Here is a 19,288-nt window from a genome sequence, read left to right on the forward strand (position 1 = left end):
CAGCAATATGTTGTTGCTGTTTTCTTCAATCCCTCAAAGGGTTACCCTGAGTAAGATTGCGAAGGACAACTAAATTTTACTAAATTGGTCCTAGTAGTTTCTTCCTCCACACTTGCAATTTCTGTCATCTCATGTTCATCTGCTGCTCTCTTTGCCCCATGATCTGTACCCTCTCCCCTTTCTGATGAGTTTTTACTTTAATTGCTGCTACCTCTGCAGACAGCTGCACGACTTGTAATAATTCTTCACAGTGATTGGCCCATATCACTGGGGCCTCCTGAGCTGACTCACGATCATTGTCCTGTCTCTATCCCCTGCACGGAGCTGCTACCTCTGCTGAGTCATGGTGTCTTCTCTGGGGATCACACACATCTGCTGTCCATCTTGTCCATGTTATTTCTCCCTTTCCTGAGTCGCTGATGGCACCTGCCCTACTCAGTGTGTCTATCCCCAGGACAGTACCCTCATTGTTTGGGTACACCCAGAAAGCTGAACTCCCTCAATCTCAACAACTTGAGGCTCACTCTGCCCCTCATAGTTTCACCTCCTGCACTGGTTATGAAAATTGCCTTTCCATTCGTGGGCAAGGGTAGATCAGTTATTGACACTGATGACCCTGTGTCCACTAACATTTTGTATCGCCAGCTCCCTAAAAAACCTTTTGTGTACATCTGTGGGTGACCACCTCTAGAAATAGTGAAGATTGCAGAGTATTGTACATACTCTGTGGTTTTCAGTATGGACTGTTAAATTTTTATCCATCCTTTATATTTTGCTTAGCACGGGAATTAGAATGGAGATATTTGAGGGAGAGGTTACACGCAGATATTTCTCTTGTGGTGTCACCTATCTCTTGGGTCAGACAACCTCAGGTCGAGAATTGTGATGACCCAAGCCAGCCCTTGACGCTGATTACTACCGTTCACAAGCCCTTCACCCCCAGAGAGAAGCGGATCATATTGTTTGAGATCCCTTACTTAAGTTCACATGTAGAAGCTACAACCATAAGCCATGGGTTAAGGCTGAAAGGTGAAATGTTAAAGGGGAAAAGGAAGGGAATCTTCTTCCCTCAGAGGGTGGTGGGAGTGTGGAATGGGCTGCCAGTGCAAGTGGTGGATGTGAGATTGGTTTCAACATTTGAAAGAAATTTGGATAGGTACGTAGACGGGAGGCGTATGGAGGGCTATGGTCCAGGTGCATGTCGGCATGGACAAGATGGGTCAAAGGGCCTGTTTCTATGCTGTAGAGTTCTATATGACTATGTGACAACAATAAGCCAGTCACTAATCACCTCATGCAGATACCGCTCTGTGACAAGTGCATGATTCCCTGGGAGCAGTCGCATCTCTTTCACCTTGTAGCACTCCATCTTATTCATGTTCCATCACATTTCAGTGGAAGCTGGTCTGTCGGCCAACAGTTGCATCACATCTTACTTTGCCCTTCATCGTCAGTCATTTTCTATACTGTGCTCCAAGATTTACCTCTTCTGACCCTGAGTGATACATCATATATAAGTTAATCACATAAGTTGCCAACTTCAACTCTCAGTGTCTAGACTACTATCAACAGATTTGGTGTTGCTTTCTTTTTTTTATTAATCTTTTTATTGATTTAAAAAGAGCATATATGCAAGCAAAGGAGAATTATCTCAAATATATATATATATTAATAACAATACATAAATAAGATAAAATAAACATTGTCAAAATCATGCGTAGTATTAATCTGATATAGAATGTATAATAAGGAAAAAGATAATTAATTCTCCTCTTATCAATTCATGAAGAGAAAAAATACTTCTTGACATTTTTATGTGAAAACCCCCCCCACTGTTCTATACAAACACAAACAAAAAGGGAAAAAAAGGGACTGGGCAGTCCATCCTGAGAGTAAAAGCAAGAAAAGAAAGACTTTCTGATCAAATCCAAAACTTTGGAAGAATAATTGGAAGAGTCATTACAAAAATCAATAGATCAAATCATATGAGACTATTGAATGCCCATCATTCCTGATACAGTTCTAGGTAGTGCATTGGGCAAACATGTCAAAGGATAAATTAGCCTGTATTTTTCCCAATATCAATCCTATTTACGATAAATGTAATATTGATGTGGCCACTTTAACTCATGTGTTTTGGTCTTACATAAAGGTAGATAATTTTTGGAAAGATGTATTTAAAACTTTATCAAAAGTCTTGGTTCTGGACTTACAACCAAATTTACTTACTCAAATTTTTGGGATTATTCCACCAGAAGCAGGATATATTCCTGTTTCCGCTCAGCAGATGATAGCCTTTTCAACTTTACTGGCTAGGAGAGCCATTGGAAGGATCCTAATCCACCTACTATTTTTTATTGGCTTTCCTCCATCATGCCCTGTTTAAGCTTAGAGAAAATAAGAAGTCGGACATTTGATACATCTTTTAAATTTGAAGAAATCTGGTGACCTTTTATTCAATATTTTCATATGATTTGATTTATTGATTTTTGTAATGCTTTCTTACAAAAAGAAAGGGGTTGCTTTCTTAATCACTGCTTGGGTAGGAGGAGATCCCTAACTAATGAGGGAAGAAAATTATAAGGATAATGATTAGTGTTTACTGTTGAATATTCACCTTTGCACCATTTTCAATTTGTAAGTCAGAAGCTTCTGGCTGACACGGAAGGGTGTGGGATGTGAGAAACCTGTGGATGATAATGAAACCGCTGATGATGGCGGTGTAAGCATTGCTAGTCTCCTTCCATAGGTTCTGTGGTGGTGACAATGAGTCACGAGACCTGCGTTTGACTCCCGTTGCTTCAACCCAGAAGAGAGTGGCAAGCGTGCAAGTGATTGTAGGGCATTGGAGAAAGGGATCATTTTTGGTGGAACAGGCAGCTGTGAGATCAATGTGTGAATCTGAGAGCAGTGGTAAATGTTAGGACTTGGTGACATGCATTAGGACCCATTCTTGATTAATAGAAGTTGTTATGTAATTAATGCAAACTGAGATTTGATTATTCTAGGGATTCCCAACTTGAGCTGCTGATGATGTTGGTCTCCATCTGCAGTTCACTGACAAAGCAGAGTAACTGGTTCATCTCCATCTGTCACTCAAGCTTTCCTGGATTTAAGCGAGTCCCTGTGAGTCTGGCATTCACTCACCTGGGAGCAGCCAAACACCAGCACAACTTGTCCCACTTATCCAGGCCAGCCACATACTGAAACACTTTTGTAGCAATGCATGCAAGGACTCACTATAACTTTGTAGTGTGAAAGGAAACAAATTCAATTTTGCATATGTCTATTTCTAGGGTGTAAATGTCAACTACCAAGAAGCAGAGTAGGAAATGCTCAACTGAAGAACAGACTAATGGAAGTCCACCGAAGAGGTTTGATACTTGCTTTAAATTTTGGGTAACTTTGAAAGACTGGGAGACATCTTGAATATATTCAGTTTTATTATATGCACACTACATATTGCAATTGGTTTACTTAAATCAGAATATGATGAATTACTGAATAATGGAAACACTCTAAATAAAAAAAAAATGCTGGCAGAACTCAGCAGGCCAGACAGCATTTATGGGAGGAGGTAGTGACGACATTTCGGGCTGAAACCCTTCATCAGGAGAGAAGTAACATGGGGTGGTCGAGGGGGGATAAGAAGTGGGGGGAGGGATGAAGTAGAGAGCCGGGAAGTGATAGGCTGGAGGGAAATGGGCTAGGGGGAAGGTGGAGAATTATGGGAAATAAAAGAGAAAGAAAGGTACGGCTGGGGGTGGGGGGGGAGAGATTATACTGAGGGGGGAAAAGAGAGAGAAAGAGAACCAGACTAAAATAATAGATAGGGATGGGAGTAAGGGGGGGGGGGGGCAGGAGTATCAACGGAGGTCTGTGAGTTGAATGTTCATGCCGGCAGGTAGGAGGCTACCTTGGTGGGAGATAACGTATTGCTCCATCGACCTGCGTGTGACCTCATCTTGACGGTAGAGGCGGCCATGGACAGACATGTCGGAGTGGGAGTGGTCTGTGGAATTGAAGTGTGTGGCCACAGGGAGATCCCGCCACTGCTGGAGGACTGAGCGCCGGTGTTCGGCGAAATGGTCTCCCAGTCTGTGGCGGGTCTCCCCAATATATAAATGGCCACATTGGGAGCACCGGATACAGTATATCACCCCAGTTGACTCGCAGGTGAAGTGGTGCCTCACCTGAAAGGACTGTCTGGGTCCCGGGATGGTGGTGAGGGAAGAAGTGTGGGGGCAGGTGTAGCACTTCTTCCGTTTGCAGGGATGAGTGCCTGGAGGGAGGTCGGTGGGGAGGGATTGGGGGGGGGGGATGAATGGACAAGGGAAGCTGAGAGTGGAGGGGAGGGGAAGATGTGGCTGGATCACTTAGGAGGTGGCGGAAGTTATACGTTGGATCTGTTGGCTGGTAGGATGATAAGTGAGGACCAGGGGTACTCTATCCCTGGTGGGCTGGCGGGGGGATGGGGTGAGGGCAGAGGTGCGTGAAATATGGGAGACATGATGGAGGGCAGAGTTGATGGTGGAAGAAGGGAAGCCATTTTCTTTAAAAGGAAGACATCTCCTTTGTCCTAGAATGAAAAGCCTCATCCTGAGAGCAGATGCGGCGGAGGCGGAGGAATTGAGAGAAAGGGATAGCATTTTTGCAGGAGACAGGGTGGGAGGAGGAATAGTCTAGGTAGCTGTGGGAGTTAGTAGGTTTGTAGTAGACATCGGTGGACAGGGTGTCTCCAGAGATAGAAACAGAAAGATCTAGAAAGGGGAGGGAGGTGTCGGAAATAGACCAGGTGAATTTGAGGGCGGGGTGAAAGTTGGAGGCAAAGTTGACGAGCTCAGCATGTGTGCAGGAAGCAACACCGATGTAGTCGTCGATATAATGCAAGAAAAGAGGAGGACACTCTGTTTATTTTAGCAGAATTCAAATTGTACATTCTCTTGAGGTTACCATGGAATCAATGCCAATTCTGCAGTTATTATCAATGTTGGAAAGAGCTTATCTCAAAATCTTAGTTAATATTATAATCTTAGTTCATACTTTTAGTCATGGTTTCAGTTTGTTCTTTATCTTTCTGTAGACTGATACAATATGCCAAATGGCACTGACACACCCTCTGAATCAACGTCTATTGTCAAGTCAGTTTATGTTCTTATTGGTAACATGATGGGAATTTTTTGTAACAGGTTAACCACAAAAGTTTTTTGAAGTTCATTTTGTCAGGGGAAGTACAACTGTGAATCCTACTGTTAATCAATTATTATTTAATTATAAATATACAGATACAAATAGGTGCTTTGAAAGTTTCAATAATATTGTGTCTACTTTGAGATTTGATTATTTCTGGAAATGTTTTCACAGAAAGAGGAATCTTCTGCTTACTTGCACATCTGCACACTCTGCGAGTTCTGGCTCCACATATAGGATAATGAGGAAGCCAGTATCATGCCGGATGAACACCGGTCATTTCTCAGCTTGGGGTGTAGAAGATGGTCACATTTTATACTACATGCAGGTATTATGGACAGTAGTGGCTGAATTTGCGCTTGACTGTGGTTTAAGTTACAGGGCTAATAATTCAGAGCTGTGGACTGTCATTCAGGGACCTGAAATCAAATCTGACCACAGCAGCTGTGGAATTTAAATTCAATCAATAATTTGAACAGCGTCTAATCTAGCTAACAATCATTGTTAAAGATTTTGAATTGTTGAATTAACACATCTGCTTCACTAATATGTGATGGAAATGTGAAATCCTTAACCGGATATGACTGCAGACACATGTTATTTGGTCTGAACGACATCTGAGACGACATGGGTCTCATTGTTATGTTACCACCACCTTCTCAAAGGGCAATTGGGAATGGGAAATAAACTCTGGCATTGCCTGGGACATACGGAATCTGGGAAATGAATAAATTAAATTGTCAAAAGCAAGAGAAAACCTGCAGATGCTGGAAATCAAAGTAATACATACAAAATGCTGGAGGAACTCAGCAGGCCAGGCAGCATCTATGGAAAAGAGTAATCAGTCTCAGCCTGAAATGTTAACTGTTTATTCTTTTCCATAGATGCTGCTTGGCCTGCTAGGTTTCTTCAGCATTTGTGTGTATTAATAAAATTAAAATTGTCTTCTTGTTTTTGCTGATGCAAACAATTCACGAGCAGATCAATAGATTATTGAAGCAATTAATGAAAATAAAAATCTTAGTAACTCCTCAAGTGTTGAAAACTATTCCAGTGTCATCCCGAATGCTTGGATGCATAAAATAAGCACAGTTTTAACTAAAGGTGGCCAAAGAATCCAATATTTAATCAGCAATCTGCGTTATGTGATCTAATCTCAGCTTGTACAGTGGTAAGACCACCATAACAGCAAACTGTCAATCAAGGCTTCCACTTTTGACTGTGGGATGATCAACCCGAAGGAATGTAACAATAGAAGATGTCAAGTGACTGCTCAGTCAAGGAGAAATTTTCTGCCCTGCAGATCTTGAGCCAACTTGTATTTGCTGTCAAATCTGATTTAGGAATAAAATGAAATTCACTGGAGGATCCACCACTATCCATGAATAACATCGGTGAGGGGATATAACTGGAAAAGAGGGAGCAGAATGTTTAGAAATATTTATTTCCTTTCATCTGCAGTTTTCTTTCCAAATTTGATGTAATGCAATGCTTCAAATTCCTTACTGTCCACATCTAACAATATTACAAAATTTATAACAGTAACAATTTCCCTAACTAGCTGAAATTCAAACACTAGTGTTAGTAGGATATTAGACTGTCGTCCTTTGCCTCAAAAGGCTTATTGTAGAGAAACATTTGAACCAAGAGGTAAAGACTAATCATGATATCCTAGTGTGGATTGAATAATTCCCCTTCAGGTCAAAGATAAATCTTGGATGATTGCTTCAAAGTTTTGTGTGTCTTGGAATTAAATTTCTCTTTAAAACAACATACAAGGGGTGATTGATAAGTTTGTGACCTAAGGTAGAAGGAGATGGGTTATACAGATCTCGTTACATGCACATGCAGGTCACTCTGAGTGATTATGCAGAAAGTTTGAAGTTAATAATAACTGATGAGTTATTATTAACTGGATGGAGCTGGCTGGATTCAAACTCAGGAGCCTTCACTCTGAAGGCTGGCGTTGATGACACTAGGCCACCAGCCTGCCACCCATTATGTGTGCAGCTGCAAATGACTATGTACCATGCTTGACTGGCACGTCACCCACCAGCTTCTCAAATACTCTCTTCACCATTGATGTTCCATGGTTGCAGTGGGTATTAGTGAATGAGAAGGAAACTGGTGGCCTCGTACTCATTGGGGGGTCAGAGTTGGACAGGATCAGCAACTTCAAGTTCCTTGGTGTTATCATTTCAAAGGATTTGTCCAGGCCCAGCACATAAGTGCCATTATGAAGAAAGCACAGCAGTGCCTCTACTTCCTTAGGAGTTTGCAAAGTTTCGTCATGGTATCTAAAACTTTGAGAAACTTCTATAGATGTGTGGTGGAGGGTATATTGGCTGGTTGCATCACAACCTGGTATGGAAACACTAATGTCCTTGAACAGAAAAAAGTACTGGATACAGTCCAGTTCATTGCGGGCAAAGCCCTTAACATCCACATGGAATGCTGTGGCAGGAAAGTTGCATTCATCATCAAGAAGCCATGCTCCCTTCTCGCAGCTGTCATCAGGATGAAGCTACAGGAGCCTTGGGACTCACATTACCAGTTTGAGGAACAGTTATTACCCCTCAACCACCAGGCTTTTGAACCAGTAGGGATAACTTCACTCAACTTCACTTGCCACATCGCTGAACTGTTCCCACAACCTATGGACTGACTTTCAAGGACTTACTGTCTCATATTCTCAATATTTATTACTTATTACTTATTATTATTTAATTAATTATTATTATTATTATTTGCACATTCTGTTGTTTTTTGCACACTGTATGTCCTCCCTGTTGGTGCAATATTTCATTGATTATATTATGGTTGTTATTCCACTATGGATTTATTGAGTATATATATCCATAAGAAAATGAATCTCAGATTTGTATATGGTGTATACGGTGACATAGATGCACTTTGATAATAAACTTACTTAGAACTTTGAAGATTACTCCTGAGTTACACGTCAGAAGGTAAGATCTTATGGTTTTATGGTGCATGGAATAAAATCTTTTGAATACATATGGCACAGTCCATTCTAGGACTCTTCTAATTTTTTTCAATATACATAATATCAGTTAAAATTTATTCTAGCAGAATGTTCAAATGGGTGCTTACTAATTCTTAAACAAGAAAGCAGGGTGGTGTACAAATACTCAATTAAAATTTTCAAAAGACGTATTTCCAGCAATTAACTTTCAGACCAAAAATTAGATATCGCAAATGTAAGTCAGATGTAAAGGGCTTTCAGACTGAAGAGCTGAAGGTAAATCTCAACAGCTTCCAACAGCTGAGGAAGTCAAGATGTGACGGAAAGGCAGTCATTCTGTTCTGTTTCTCGTTAACAGAAGACTAGTGACAGTCCATCGGGGGGTTCTGCAATTACTTCAACACCCTGGCAAAGAGGTAACATTTGCTCACTATCATTATGAAATGTCAGAGTGTTTATAAACTGCTTATAATTCTTCAAATATGTTGGAGTTAAGGGCACAGCAATCTTCAGTGTTGATTTGTGTTCTGAGAGCAAAATTGAATTATTTGGGCTGAGAGCTAACAACACACCAAAATATATCAATGCAAACTTTGTACGAAGATAGTTACTCTGAAACGAGTCTTCACTTGTAGCCTTGGCTGCACTGTGGGGTCTATCTATCTATCTATCAGTATGCCTGAGAACTGTCATTCAATGAGGATCGGAACGATTCCAGGCATGGAAACCTTAATAGATGAGAAATGCTTGATATTTCTGATGGGCCTGGACTTGATGGAGTTCAGAAGGATCGGGGAGATCTCAGTGAAACTTAATGATATGGAATGTCCTTGATAGAGTGGGAATGATGAGATGTTTCAATTACTAGGAGCGTCTAGGATCTGAGGGCATAGCCTCAGAATAAAGGGACTTCTTTTAAAATTAAGATGGAGAATTTTTTTTCAGCTAGTGAATGATAAATTTATGGAATTTGTGGCCATAGAGGCTGTGGAGGTCAAGCTGTTGTGTGTATTTAAGGCAGAGATTGCTGAGTTCTTGATTGGTAAGGATCATGGGGAGAAGAAAGGACATTGGGGTTAAAATAGATGAAAATGACTGAATGGCAGAGCAGACTTGATGGGCTGAATGGCTTAATTTTGCTCCTATATCTTATGGTTGGCTTTGATTGTTTGGCCAAAGGCCCTTTCCAAATGTTAATGTAACACTTTTCAACTTTTATTCCTGGTGATTTTTATTTAATGATAATCCTGAATGTTTGGGAATCCACTTGGCTGCAAAGCTCAGTGGGTGGTCTGTATCACAACAGGTATTATTAACATGAGCTTTGATAGTAGTGGCCATCTCTCCGAAAGGGTAGCAGACCCATTGTGGCTCTGGGTGTAGGGGTGGGGCATGGTGGCTATTGCTAAGTAATTGTATTGCCTGGCACATGCATCCAATACCATTATCTTGGCAGCTGATATTATTACATTCAAGAGACATCCCTCATTTTCCAAGATTTAGGGAACTCCCAGATGGAAGGGAATGTGGGAGCTGCTGGCTCCACAGCATTTTGCACAACCTGGAACCAGGAGGAAGAGTGGCCTCTCAGTGAAGCCAGTGGCAGCACCCCACCCCCCTTTCTATTTCCAGCCAGTTCTCCCTCACTATAGCTGGGCATGTCTGATAAGAAACGCAGGAAAAAGCCTCCTGCCACTGGTTTCCCGCTGCCTTCTGGGCTGGAGACAAAGAAATAAATGGCAATACAGTTCTGCCATGAAGTAATTCAAAGTACAGGAATAAAAGGGGCAAAAATATGAAAAGATGATTAGCAATGGATATAAGAGGATATCTAAACTATTTTACAGTGATAAGTATAGTGAAAGGATGTATAAAAATATACTCCCAGAGAGTTTTCAGGATTGGATAGAAAATGCAGCAGAGAAAGAGATCATGTAACTAGCAAATATATGCTGATATTTTCAGTCCCTAAATCTTCTCATATTTCCGTCACCTCATCTCAGAATTGCAGTTTATCTATTTTAACTCTTGCAGGTTTTCCTCCTATTTTCCCCAAGGAGATACCCAAACTTCCAAATTCCAATTACTCTCTGCGTGAATCAATTTCTCTGACTTTTTGATTGCTATTAAAGCATCTACCTCTGTCTTCATCACAGGAGATGCTGTCCTTGCTTGTTGGAACTCAACAAAAATAAATAAAGAAGGAAATATTCAGTAGTTTTTCAATCCTCAAAATGAATGCAATGATGAACAGAAAGGTGGAAAGTAGCCTTTCAATCCTTCCCGGACCAGAGCAGGTCCAAAACTAAGGAATGACAAGTGATTGATCTCAATTTGTACAGAAAAAGGAATGGATAAGCATAGTTAGAGAGTATCTTTTAGAAATAGCAATCGAAAAAACAATTAAATGCAAATTAGAACTATAAGTGGTGTCAAAGAAAGCCAACATGACATTATTAAAGGCAAGTGTTGAGTAGCTTGCTTGAAGACGACAGAGTGTCTGGGTAATAAACCTACCAAGATACTTAGCAAAACACCACGGGTTTATAGCTTTAATGTTCGGAGTTTTAAATTTAATGTTGTGATTATGTTGAGTTTCCTGACCACGAAGTTCTAAACTCAGATGAAGACCTTAAGCCTTATCCAATATTGATAGCCACGAGTACTCTCACTGAAGGGAGGTTATAATATAACTAGCTAATCTTCAAAGACTAGTTTACTTCCCTCTTTATTCTCCATGGTGAGTTTTCCTGTCGATGATCATTACTTGACCAGTTGGTCCCCCAAGGAGGAGATATTTCCATCTAACAAAGTACACTTAATTTATTTTCAGTGATATATGTTTAAATTCAAACAAATTTCTTAAAACACATTTAAAAAGGATTTCTATTTTATAAAAGATTTCCAAATTAGAAATCATTTCTAAAACAAAGGATTTCTAAAACGCAGGTGCAATTCTTATAGGCTAAAAAGAAGATGCAGACAAACCAACTGTCCATGGCAGAAATCAAAGACACAGGAATGGACTTTAGTTCACCCTGTGTTTCTTTCATACTTCTTGATATTCCTTACCACATTTCTAATAAGCTTGAACTGCTCACTTCATTTATATAGTTTCTTTGCCATTCATTCAGATATCTTTTAATGCAATAAAAGGTACCTGAATATGAGGGGGACCAATATTCTAGTGGGCAGGTTTGTTGGAGCTTTTGAGGAGGGTTTAAACTAACTTGGCAGGTGGGGTGGGAACTGGAGTGAAGGGACTCAGGATAGGATGAATTGTAAAAAAGTGAAGGTAGTATGCAGTCAAATATCAGGAAGGACAGGCAGGTGATGGGACACAGTTGCAGCCAACAGGGTTAGTATCAGTATGTTAAGGATGCAAAATCAAAAAGAGTAGCAAATATGGTATTCAAGGCATTGTATCTCAATGTGTGAAGTATAAGAAATAAAGTAGATGATCTTGTTGCACCTTTACAGATTACCAGGTATAATGTTGTGGCCATCCCTGGATTGTGGCTGAAGGATGGTTGTAGTTGGGAGCTGAATGCCCAAGGTTACATGTTGTATTGGAGGGATAGGAAGGTAGGCAGAGGGGGAGGCATTGCTCGTTTAGTAAAGCATGGCATCAAATCAGTAGCAAAATGTGACATAGGATCGGAAGATGTTGAATCCTTGTGGGTTGAGTTAAGAAACCGCAATGTAAAAGGACCCTGATGGCAGTTTTTATATAGGCCTCCCAACAATGGCTGGGAGGTGGACCACAGATTACAACAGAAAATAGAAAAGGTGTATCAAAAGGGCAATGTTACAATAGTCATGCGAGATTTTAACATGCAGGTCGATTGGGAAAATCAGGTTGGTAATGGATCTCAAGAGATTGAGCTTGTTGAATGCCTGTGAGATGGCTTTTTAGAGCAGTTTGTCATTGAGCCTACTAGGAAATCAGCTATACTGGATTGGGTGTTATGTAATGAACCTGAAGCGATTAGGGAGCTAAAGGTAAAAGAACTCTTAGGAACCAGTGATTAAAATATGAGTGAGTTCAACTTGAAATTGATAAGGAGAAAGTAAAGTCTGACATAGCTGTATTCCAGTGAAGTAAAGGAAATTACAGTGGTATCACAGAGGAGTTGGCCAAAGTAAATTGGGAAGAGCTGCTGGTAGGGATGTCAGCAGAGCGGCAATGGTGTGTGTTTTTGGAAAAAATGAGGAAGGTGCAGGACATGTGTATTCCAAAAGTGAAGAAATACTCAAACAGCAAAATAGTACAACCGTGGCTGACAAGGGAAGTCAAAGCTAATGTAAAAACAAAAGAGAGAGCAGACAACAAAGAAAAAAATAGAAACATAGAAACATGGAAACCTACAGCACAATACAGGCCATTTGGATCACAAAGCTCTGCCAAACATGTCCTTACCTTAGAAATTACCTATGCTTACCCATAGCCCTCAATTTTTCTAAGCTCCATGTACCTATCCAGGAGTCTCTTAAAAGACCCTATTGTATTCGCCTCCACCAACGTTGCCGGCAGCCCATTCCAAAAAACTCACCACTTTCTGTGTAAAAAATTTACCCCTGACATCTCCTCTCATCATCTTGTACACCTCTATCAGGTTACCTCTCATCCTCCATTGCTTCAAGGAGAAAAGGCTGAATTCAGTCAACCTATTCTCATAAGGCATGCTCCCCAATCCAGGCAACATCCTTGTAAATCTCATCTGCACCGTTTCTATGGTTTCCACATCCTTCTTGTAAGTGAGGCGACCAGAACTGAGCACAGTACTCCAAGTGGGGTCTGATGAGGGTCCTATATAGATGCAACATTACCTCTTGGCTCTTAAACTCAATCCCATGACTGATGAAGGCTAATGCACCATATGCCTTCTAAACCACAGAGTCAACCTGTGCAGCAGCTTTGAGTGTCCTATGGACTCGGACCCCAAGATCCCTCTGATCCTTCACACTGCCAAGAGTCTTACCATTAATACTATATTCTGCCATCATATTTGACCTACCAAAATGAACCACCTCACACTTATCTGGGTTGAACTCCATCTGCCACATCTCAGCCCAGTTTTGCATCCTATCAATGTCCCGCTATAACCTCTGACAGCCCTCCACACTATCCACAACACCCAAACCTTTGTGTCATCAACAAATTTACTAACCCATCCCTCCACTTTCTCATCCAGATCATTTATAAAAATCACGAAGAGTAGGGGACCTAGAACAGATCTCTGAGGCACACCACTGGTCACCGACCTCCGTGCAGAATATGAGCCATCTACAACCACTCTTTGCTTTCTGTGAGCAAGCCAGTTCTGGATCCACAAAGCAATGCCCCTTTGGATCCCATGCCTCCTTACTTTCTCAATAAGCCTTGCATGGGGTACCTTATCAAATGCCTTGATGAAATCCATATACACTACATCTACTGCTCTACCTTCATCAATGTGTTTAGTCACATCCTCAAAAACTTCAATCATGCTTCTAAGGCTTGACCTGCCTTTGACAAAGCCATGCTGACTATTCCTAATCATATTATGCCTCTCCAAATGTTCACAAATCCTGCCTCTTAGGATCTTCTCCATCAACTTACCAACCACTGAACTAAGACTCACTGGTCTATAATTTTCTGGGCTACCTCTTCTCCCTTTCTTGAATATAGAAACAACATCTGCAACCCTCCAATCCTTTGGAACCTCTCCCATCCTCCGGAACCTTTCCCATCTCCATTGATGATGCAAAGCTCATTGACAGAGGCACAGCAATCTCCTTCCTTGCCTCCCACAATAGCCTGGGGTACATCTCGTACAGTCCCAGTGACTTACCGAACTTGATGCTTTCCAAAAGCTCCAGCACATCCTCTTTCTTAATATCTACATGCTCAAGATTTCCAGTCCACTGTAAGTCAACCCTACAATCACCAAAGACCTTTTCTGTAATGAATACTGAAGCTGTTCATTAAGTACCTCTGCTATCACTTCCAGTTCCGTACACACTTTTCCACTGTCTCACTTGATTGGTCCTATTGTCTTATATCTTATCCTCTTGCTCTTCACATACTTGTAGAATGACTTGGGGCTTTCCTTAATCCTGTCCGCCAAGGCCTTCTCATGGCTCCTTCCGGCTCTCCTAATTTCATCCTTAAGCTCCTTCCTGCTAGCCTTATAATCTTCTAGATCTCTATCATTACCTAGTTTTTTTTAACCTTTTGTGAGCTCTTCTTCTTGTCTAGATTTTCAACAGCTTTTGTACACCATGGTTTCTGTACATTACCATCCTTTCCCTGTCTCATTGGAACATATCTATGCAGGTCTCCACACAAATATCCTCTGAACATTTGTTACATTTCTTCCATATGTTTCTCTGAGGCCATCTGTTTCCAATTTATGCTTCCAAGTTCCTGCCTGATAGCCTCATATTTCCACTTACTCCAATTAAACACTTCCCCCACTTGATTGTTCCTATCCCTCTCCAATGCTATAGTAATTAGTGGGAAGAGAGAGGATTGGGAAGTTTTTAAAACCTACACAGAGTTACTAAAAGAATCATTAGAAGGGAAAAGATGAAGAATGAGAGCTAGCTAGCAAATTGTATCAAAGTGGACAATAAAAATACAGTATGTAAAGGACCACTAGAAATGAGGCAGGAGAAATAATAATGGGGAACAAGGAGTTGGCAGATGACCTAAATGAGTATTTTGCATCAGTCTTCACCATGGAAGACACTAGTAGTACCAGATGCTGTACTGTGAGAAGGAAGAGAAGTGGGTGCAGTTACTATTACAGGGAAAAGGTGCGTAAAAAGCTGAAAGACCTAAAAGTACATAAATCACTTGGACCTGATGAACTGCACCGTAGGTTTCTGAAAGAGGTAGCACTAGAGATTGTGGCGGCATTAGAAATGATCTTTTAAGAATTATTGGACTCTGGTATGGTGCCAGAGGACTGGAAAATTGCAAATGTCAGCACCTTTCCATATTTTTGCTCCTTTTATTCCCGTACTTGGAATTACTTCACGGCAGAACTGTATTGTCATTTATTTCTGTGTCTGCAGCCCAGAGGGCAGAGGAAACCAGTGGTAGGTGATGGAGTACTTGGTGACACAGGACAAGATAGGTCAAAGTCAGCATGGTTTCCTTAAGGGAAAATCCTGCCTGACAAATCTGTTGGAATTCTTTGACGAGATTACAAGTAGGATAGATAAAGGGGATGCAGTGGATGTTGTATATTTGGACTTTCATAAGGCCTTTGACAAGATGCCACATATGAGGCTACTTACCATGTTAGGAGCCCATGGTATTACAGGAAAGTTATAAGATGATTGGCAGAAGGCAGCAAGTGAGAATCCTTGTCTGGTTGGCTGCCAGTGACAAGTGGAGTTCCTCAAAGGGCAGTATTGGAACCACTTCTTTTTCTGCTGAAAATAAATGATTTAGATAATGAAATAGATGGCTTTGTTGCAGATTATACGAAGACTGGTGGAAGGGCTGGTAGTGTTGAGCAAACAGGTAGGATGCAGAAGGACTTAGACAGATTAGGAGAACATAGAACATAGAAACCTACAGCACATTACAGGCCATTCAGCCCACAATGTTGTGCTGACCATGTAACCTACTCTGGAAATGCCTAGACGGACCAGAATTAAACCATTTTGCCCACTGAGTCAGCTCTGCCATTCCATCATGGCTGTTCTCCTACCTTTTTCCCTTAACTTGTGACATTTTGAGAGTGGGCAAGAAAGTGGCAAATGAAGTATAATAAACACAAAGTACACTGCAGATGCTGTGGTCAAGTCAACACGTACAAACAAGCCAGAGGAACTCAGCAGGTCGGGCAGCATCCGTGGAAACGAGGAGTTAACGTTTCAGGCAAATATAATGTTGAAATGTAATGTTGGAAAATGCATGGTCATGTACTTTGGTAATAGAAATAAATGTGCGGACTGTTTTCTAAATAGGGAGAAACTCCAAAAATCTGAGATGCAAAGGGACTTGGGTGTCCTTGTGCAGAACACCCTAAGGGTTAACTTGTAGGACAACTCAGTGGTGAGGAAGACAAATGATATATTAGCATTCATTTCAAGAGGTCTAGAGTACAAGAGCAGGGGTGTGATGCTGAGGCTTTCTAAGCACTGGCAATGCATCATCTTGAGTATTGAGAACAGTTTTGGGCTCCTCATCTTAGACGAGATGTGCTGGCATTGGAGAGGCTCCAGAGGAGGTTCACAAGGATGATTCCAGGAATGAAAGGGTCATCATACGAGGAATGTTTGATAGATCTGAGTCTGTACTCACTAAATTTAGGATGGGGGGGGGGAATCTCATTGAAACCTTTCGAATATTGAAAGGCATGGACAGAGTAGATGTGGAAAGGATGTTTCCCATGGTGGGAGAATCTAGGACTAGAGGGAACAGCTTCAGGATAGAGTGGCATCCATTCACAACAGAGATGCAGAGAAATTTCTTTAGCCAGAGGATGATGAATTTGTGGAATTTGTTGCCACATACAGCTGTGGAGTCTAGGTTGTTGGGTATATTTAAGGTAGAGCTTCATAAGTTCTTGAATGGATATAGCATCAAAAGTTATGGGGAGAAGGCCAGGAAATGGGGTTGAAGAGGGAAAAAAAAGGATCAGCCATGATTGAATAGTGAATCGATGGGCCAAATGGCATAATTCTGCTCCTATGTCGTATGGTCTTATGGTCAAATGGTCTTGAAGCTTCTTGGAGACACAGATTCAAGAATCCCACAATTAATGCTGTTAACCTAACTTCCAAGAGTCCATAAACCTTTCAAATATTTAATAGATCAGTTATCAATGTGCTAAGTGATTGCCTCCATCTGGTCTGCTCGCTTCCTTGAACTAAACAAATTAGCCGTGTTGTCTATTTTTAAACATGCCAAATTAAGTTACCCAAGGAAATCTGCAGATGCTGGAAATTCAAACAGTTTAATTAAGTTACCCATTGTCTTGTACTCACCTCTTCAGTAGTAAGCCTGGTGCTGTGGCCAGCAATCTTTCTTGCACGACTGTGTTTTTTCAACTTCAAGTTGGGTTACTGCTTTTCATTTACATTAAGAACTGGAGACTGCTTTCCACTTACAATCTGAAACCAAACAAAGAATATTAGTTGGAATTATATCTTATACAAAAACAAGCTTTTGATACCCAGACATGTCAGCTGTTTTGTTTAGAAAGCCAAGCTTGGCAAAAAAGAAGAGGCCCTCTGGCCCAGGAGGCGAATACCCATCAGAAAATCAGAGTCATACAGCACAGAAGAATGCTGGTTTGCCCACATTACCCATGCTTCCCGTCAAGTCCACATTTATATTAATCTCATTTTCCTAGTAGTTGCTTCATAGCCTTTTTTGCCATACATTTCAAGTGTTTATCTAGACACTTGTGAGAGTAACTACCTCTACCATCCCTTCAGGTAGTAGAGTCCAAGTTCTAACCACCCTCTAAGTGAAAAACAAATTCTTCCTCAAATCCTCTAAAACTCTCTTATCCTTATCCTTACACACTTTGGTCATGGACATCATTGAGAATAAAACATTTTTTATTTTCTACTCTATCTAAACCCCTTATCAATTTGTGTACCTCCATCAACTTCCTCCACTCAACACAAATATGAAAACAAACCCAGCTTCTCAAGCCTCTCATGGTTAAAACTCTCATTCCAGGCAACATCCTGGCGAATCTCAAATGCATCTAATCTCCACTGCAATCATCTTTCTAAATCTGTGAGCTGATTTTGTAGTTGAGAACAGCCCTGTGTTTCTGGATTCATACTTGTTTTCTTAAGTCATTCAGCAGCTTTTCAAAACTTAGCATGGCTTCTAACCTGGCACACAAAACACTATTGGCCCTATAGTCTGTTGGTGGCAGTGACTGAAGGAGCAAAGGAAAGGGCGGGGGAGTCTGGGGGTTGATGGCGGGTATATATTTGTGCCTTGACAGTGAACAAATTAAACTACTTATTAATGCTCATGATAGACCCTTTTGTTTAGCATTGAACAGAGATTGCTTTGAAAGCTACCATTATCTATCCTTTTTTAGCATCCAAGTCACCACAAAGCCACCAGAACTCCAGCAAAAACTGTGCTAAGCAAAAAAATAAAAACATCATTTCCTCAAATAAGATGATCCAGACCAAGAAAAAGCCCAAGCCCTGTTCAAGATGGACAACAGCTGATTCAAAGAACCCAAAGGAAATGTTTTACTTCCATTTTAGTAAGAGGCTCATTAACATGCCTGAAGTCCGTTTCCCCGGAGGACCTGATGACTGTGATGGGAATAATGACCCCAATTCATTGGACACGTGGACTTGTGACACATGTTTGTTGCTGAACAAAGATCCAGCGATAAGGTGTCGGGGCTGTGAAACACTGAAATACGGAATTGGACTGAAGAGACAGTGGATTCCAGCAAATGACATGAGCACTGACCCAGGCTGTAAAAAGATTCAGATGGATGGTAAACGTTCTTACAACAAATCTATTATTTTATAGCTTTCTCAAGAGATGCGGTCTAGTGGGTTTTCAAGTTTACAAGAGTACCTGCAGGATGAATGGAAAGAAATGGGTTGCACAGTAGGAGAGGTGTTGTTTCAAGGTCCAGCCTCCTGGGCTCATTCCTGACCCCTGGTTCTGTCTGTATGATATTTGCTTGGTCTCTGTGTTACTGCGTGGGTTTCTTATAGATGCTCCAGCTTCCGCTCACAATCCAAAGACATGCAGGTTGGCATGTGGGTTAATCGACTCTACAAATTGCCCATAATATGTGGTTTGGTAGTAGAATCTGCAGGGATTTGATTAGAATGAGAGGAGAATTAAAAATAAAGATAGAATTAGTGTAAATGAATGCCGGAAGTGTATTTGATTGGCCAATGAGCCTATTTCTGCACTGTATACTGTAAATTCATTCAAATCTATTGTCCTGGTTTGAGAATTCAGGATGGGGTGGGATGCATTCTGATAGCTACTGTATAATCGGGGAGGAATTTAGAAACATTCCTACATGTATAGGTATTATATGTTGGAGATCTATGCAAATAATATTTGGCATTAGGTGAAATGATCATTTTAAATCTTAAAGTTCTTTT

At 40.9% G+C, this 19,288-nt stretch overlaps 1 protein-coding gene across 4 annotated transcripts in view; it reads left to right on the forward strand.

Moving 5' to 3' along the window:
- Positions 1-19,288, forward strand: part of LOC132400697 (uncharacterized) — an 86,603-nt gene that overhangs the window by 34,718 nt on the left and 32,597 nt on the right. For all 4 annotated transcript variants that reach the window (XM_059981929.1, XM_059981932.1, XM_059981930.1 and 1 more), the window contains exons 3-6: positions 3,297-3,374; positions 5,365-5,518; positions 8,535-8,592; positions 18,244-18,660. In XM_059981929.1, the coding sequence (XP_059837912.1) occupies positions 3,304-3,374; positions 5,365-5,518; positions 8,535-8,592; positions 18,244-18,660 (700 nt within the window). In that variant the 5' untranslated portion in view covers positions 3,297-3,303. The remainder of the gene's footprint in view (positions 1-3,296; positions 3,375-5,364; positions 5,519-8,534; positions 8,593-18,243; positions 18,661-19,288) is intronic.

Source organism: Hypanus sabinus, chromosome 10, assembly GCF_030144855.1.
Source record: "Hypanus sabinus isolate sHypSab1 chromosome 10, sHypSab1.hap1, whole genome shotgun sequence".
Lineage (NCBI taxonomy): Eukaryota > Metazoa > Chordata > Chondrichthyes > Myliobatiformes > Dasyatidae > Hypanus > Hypanus sabinus.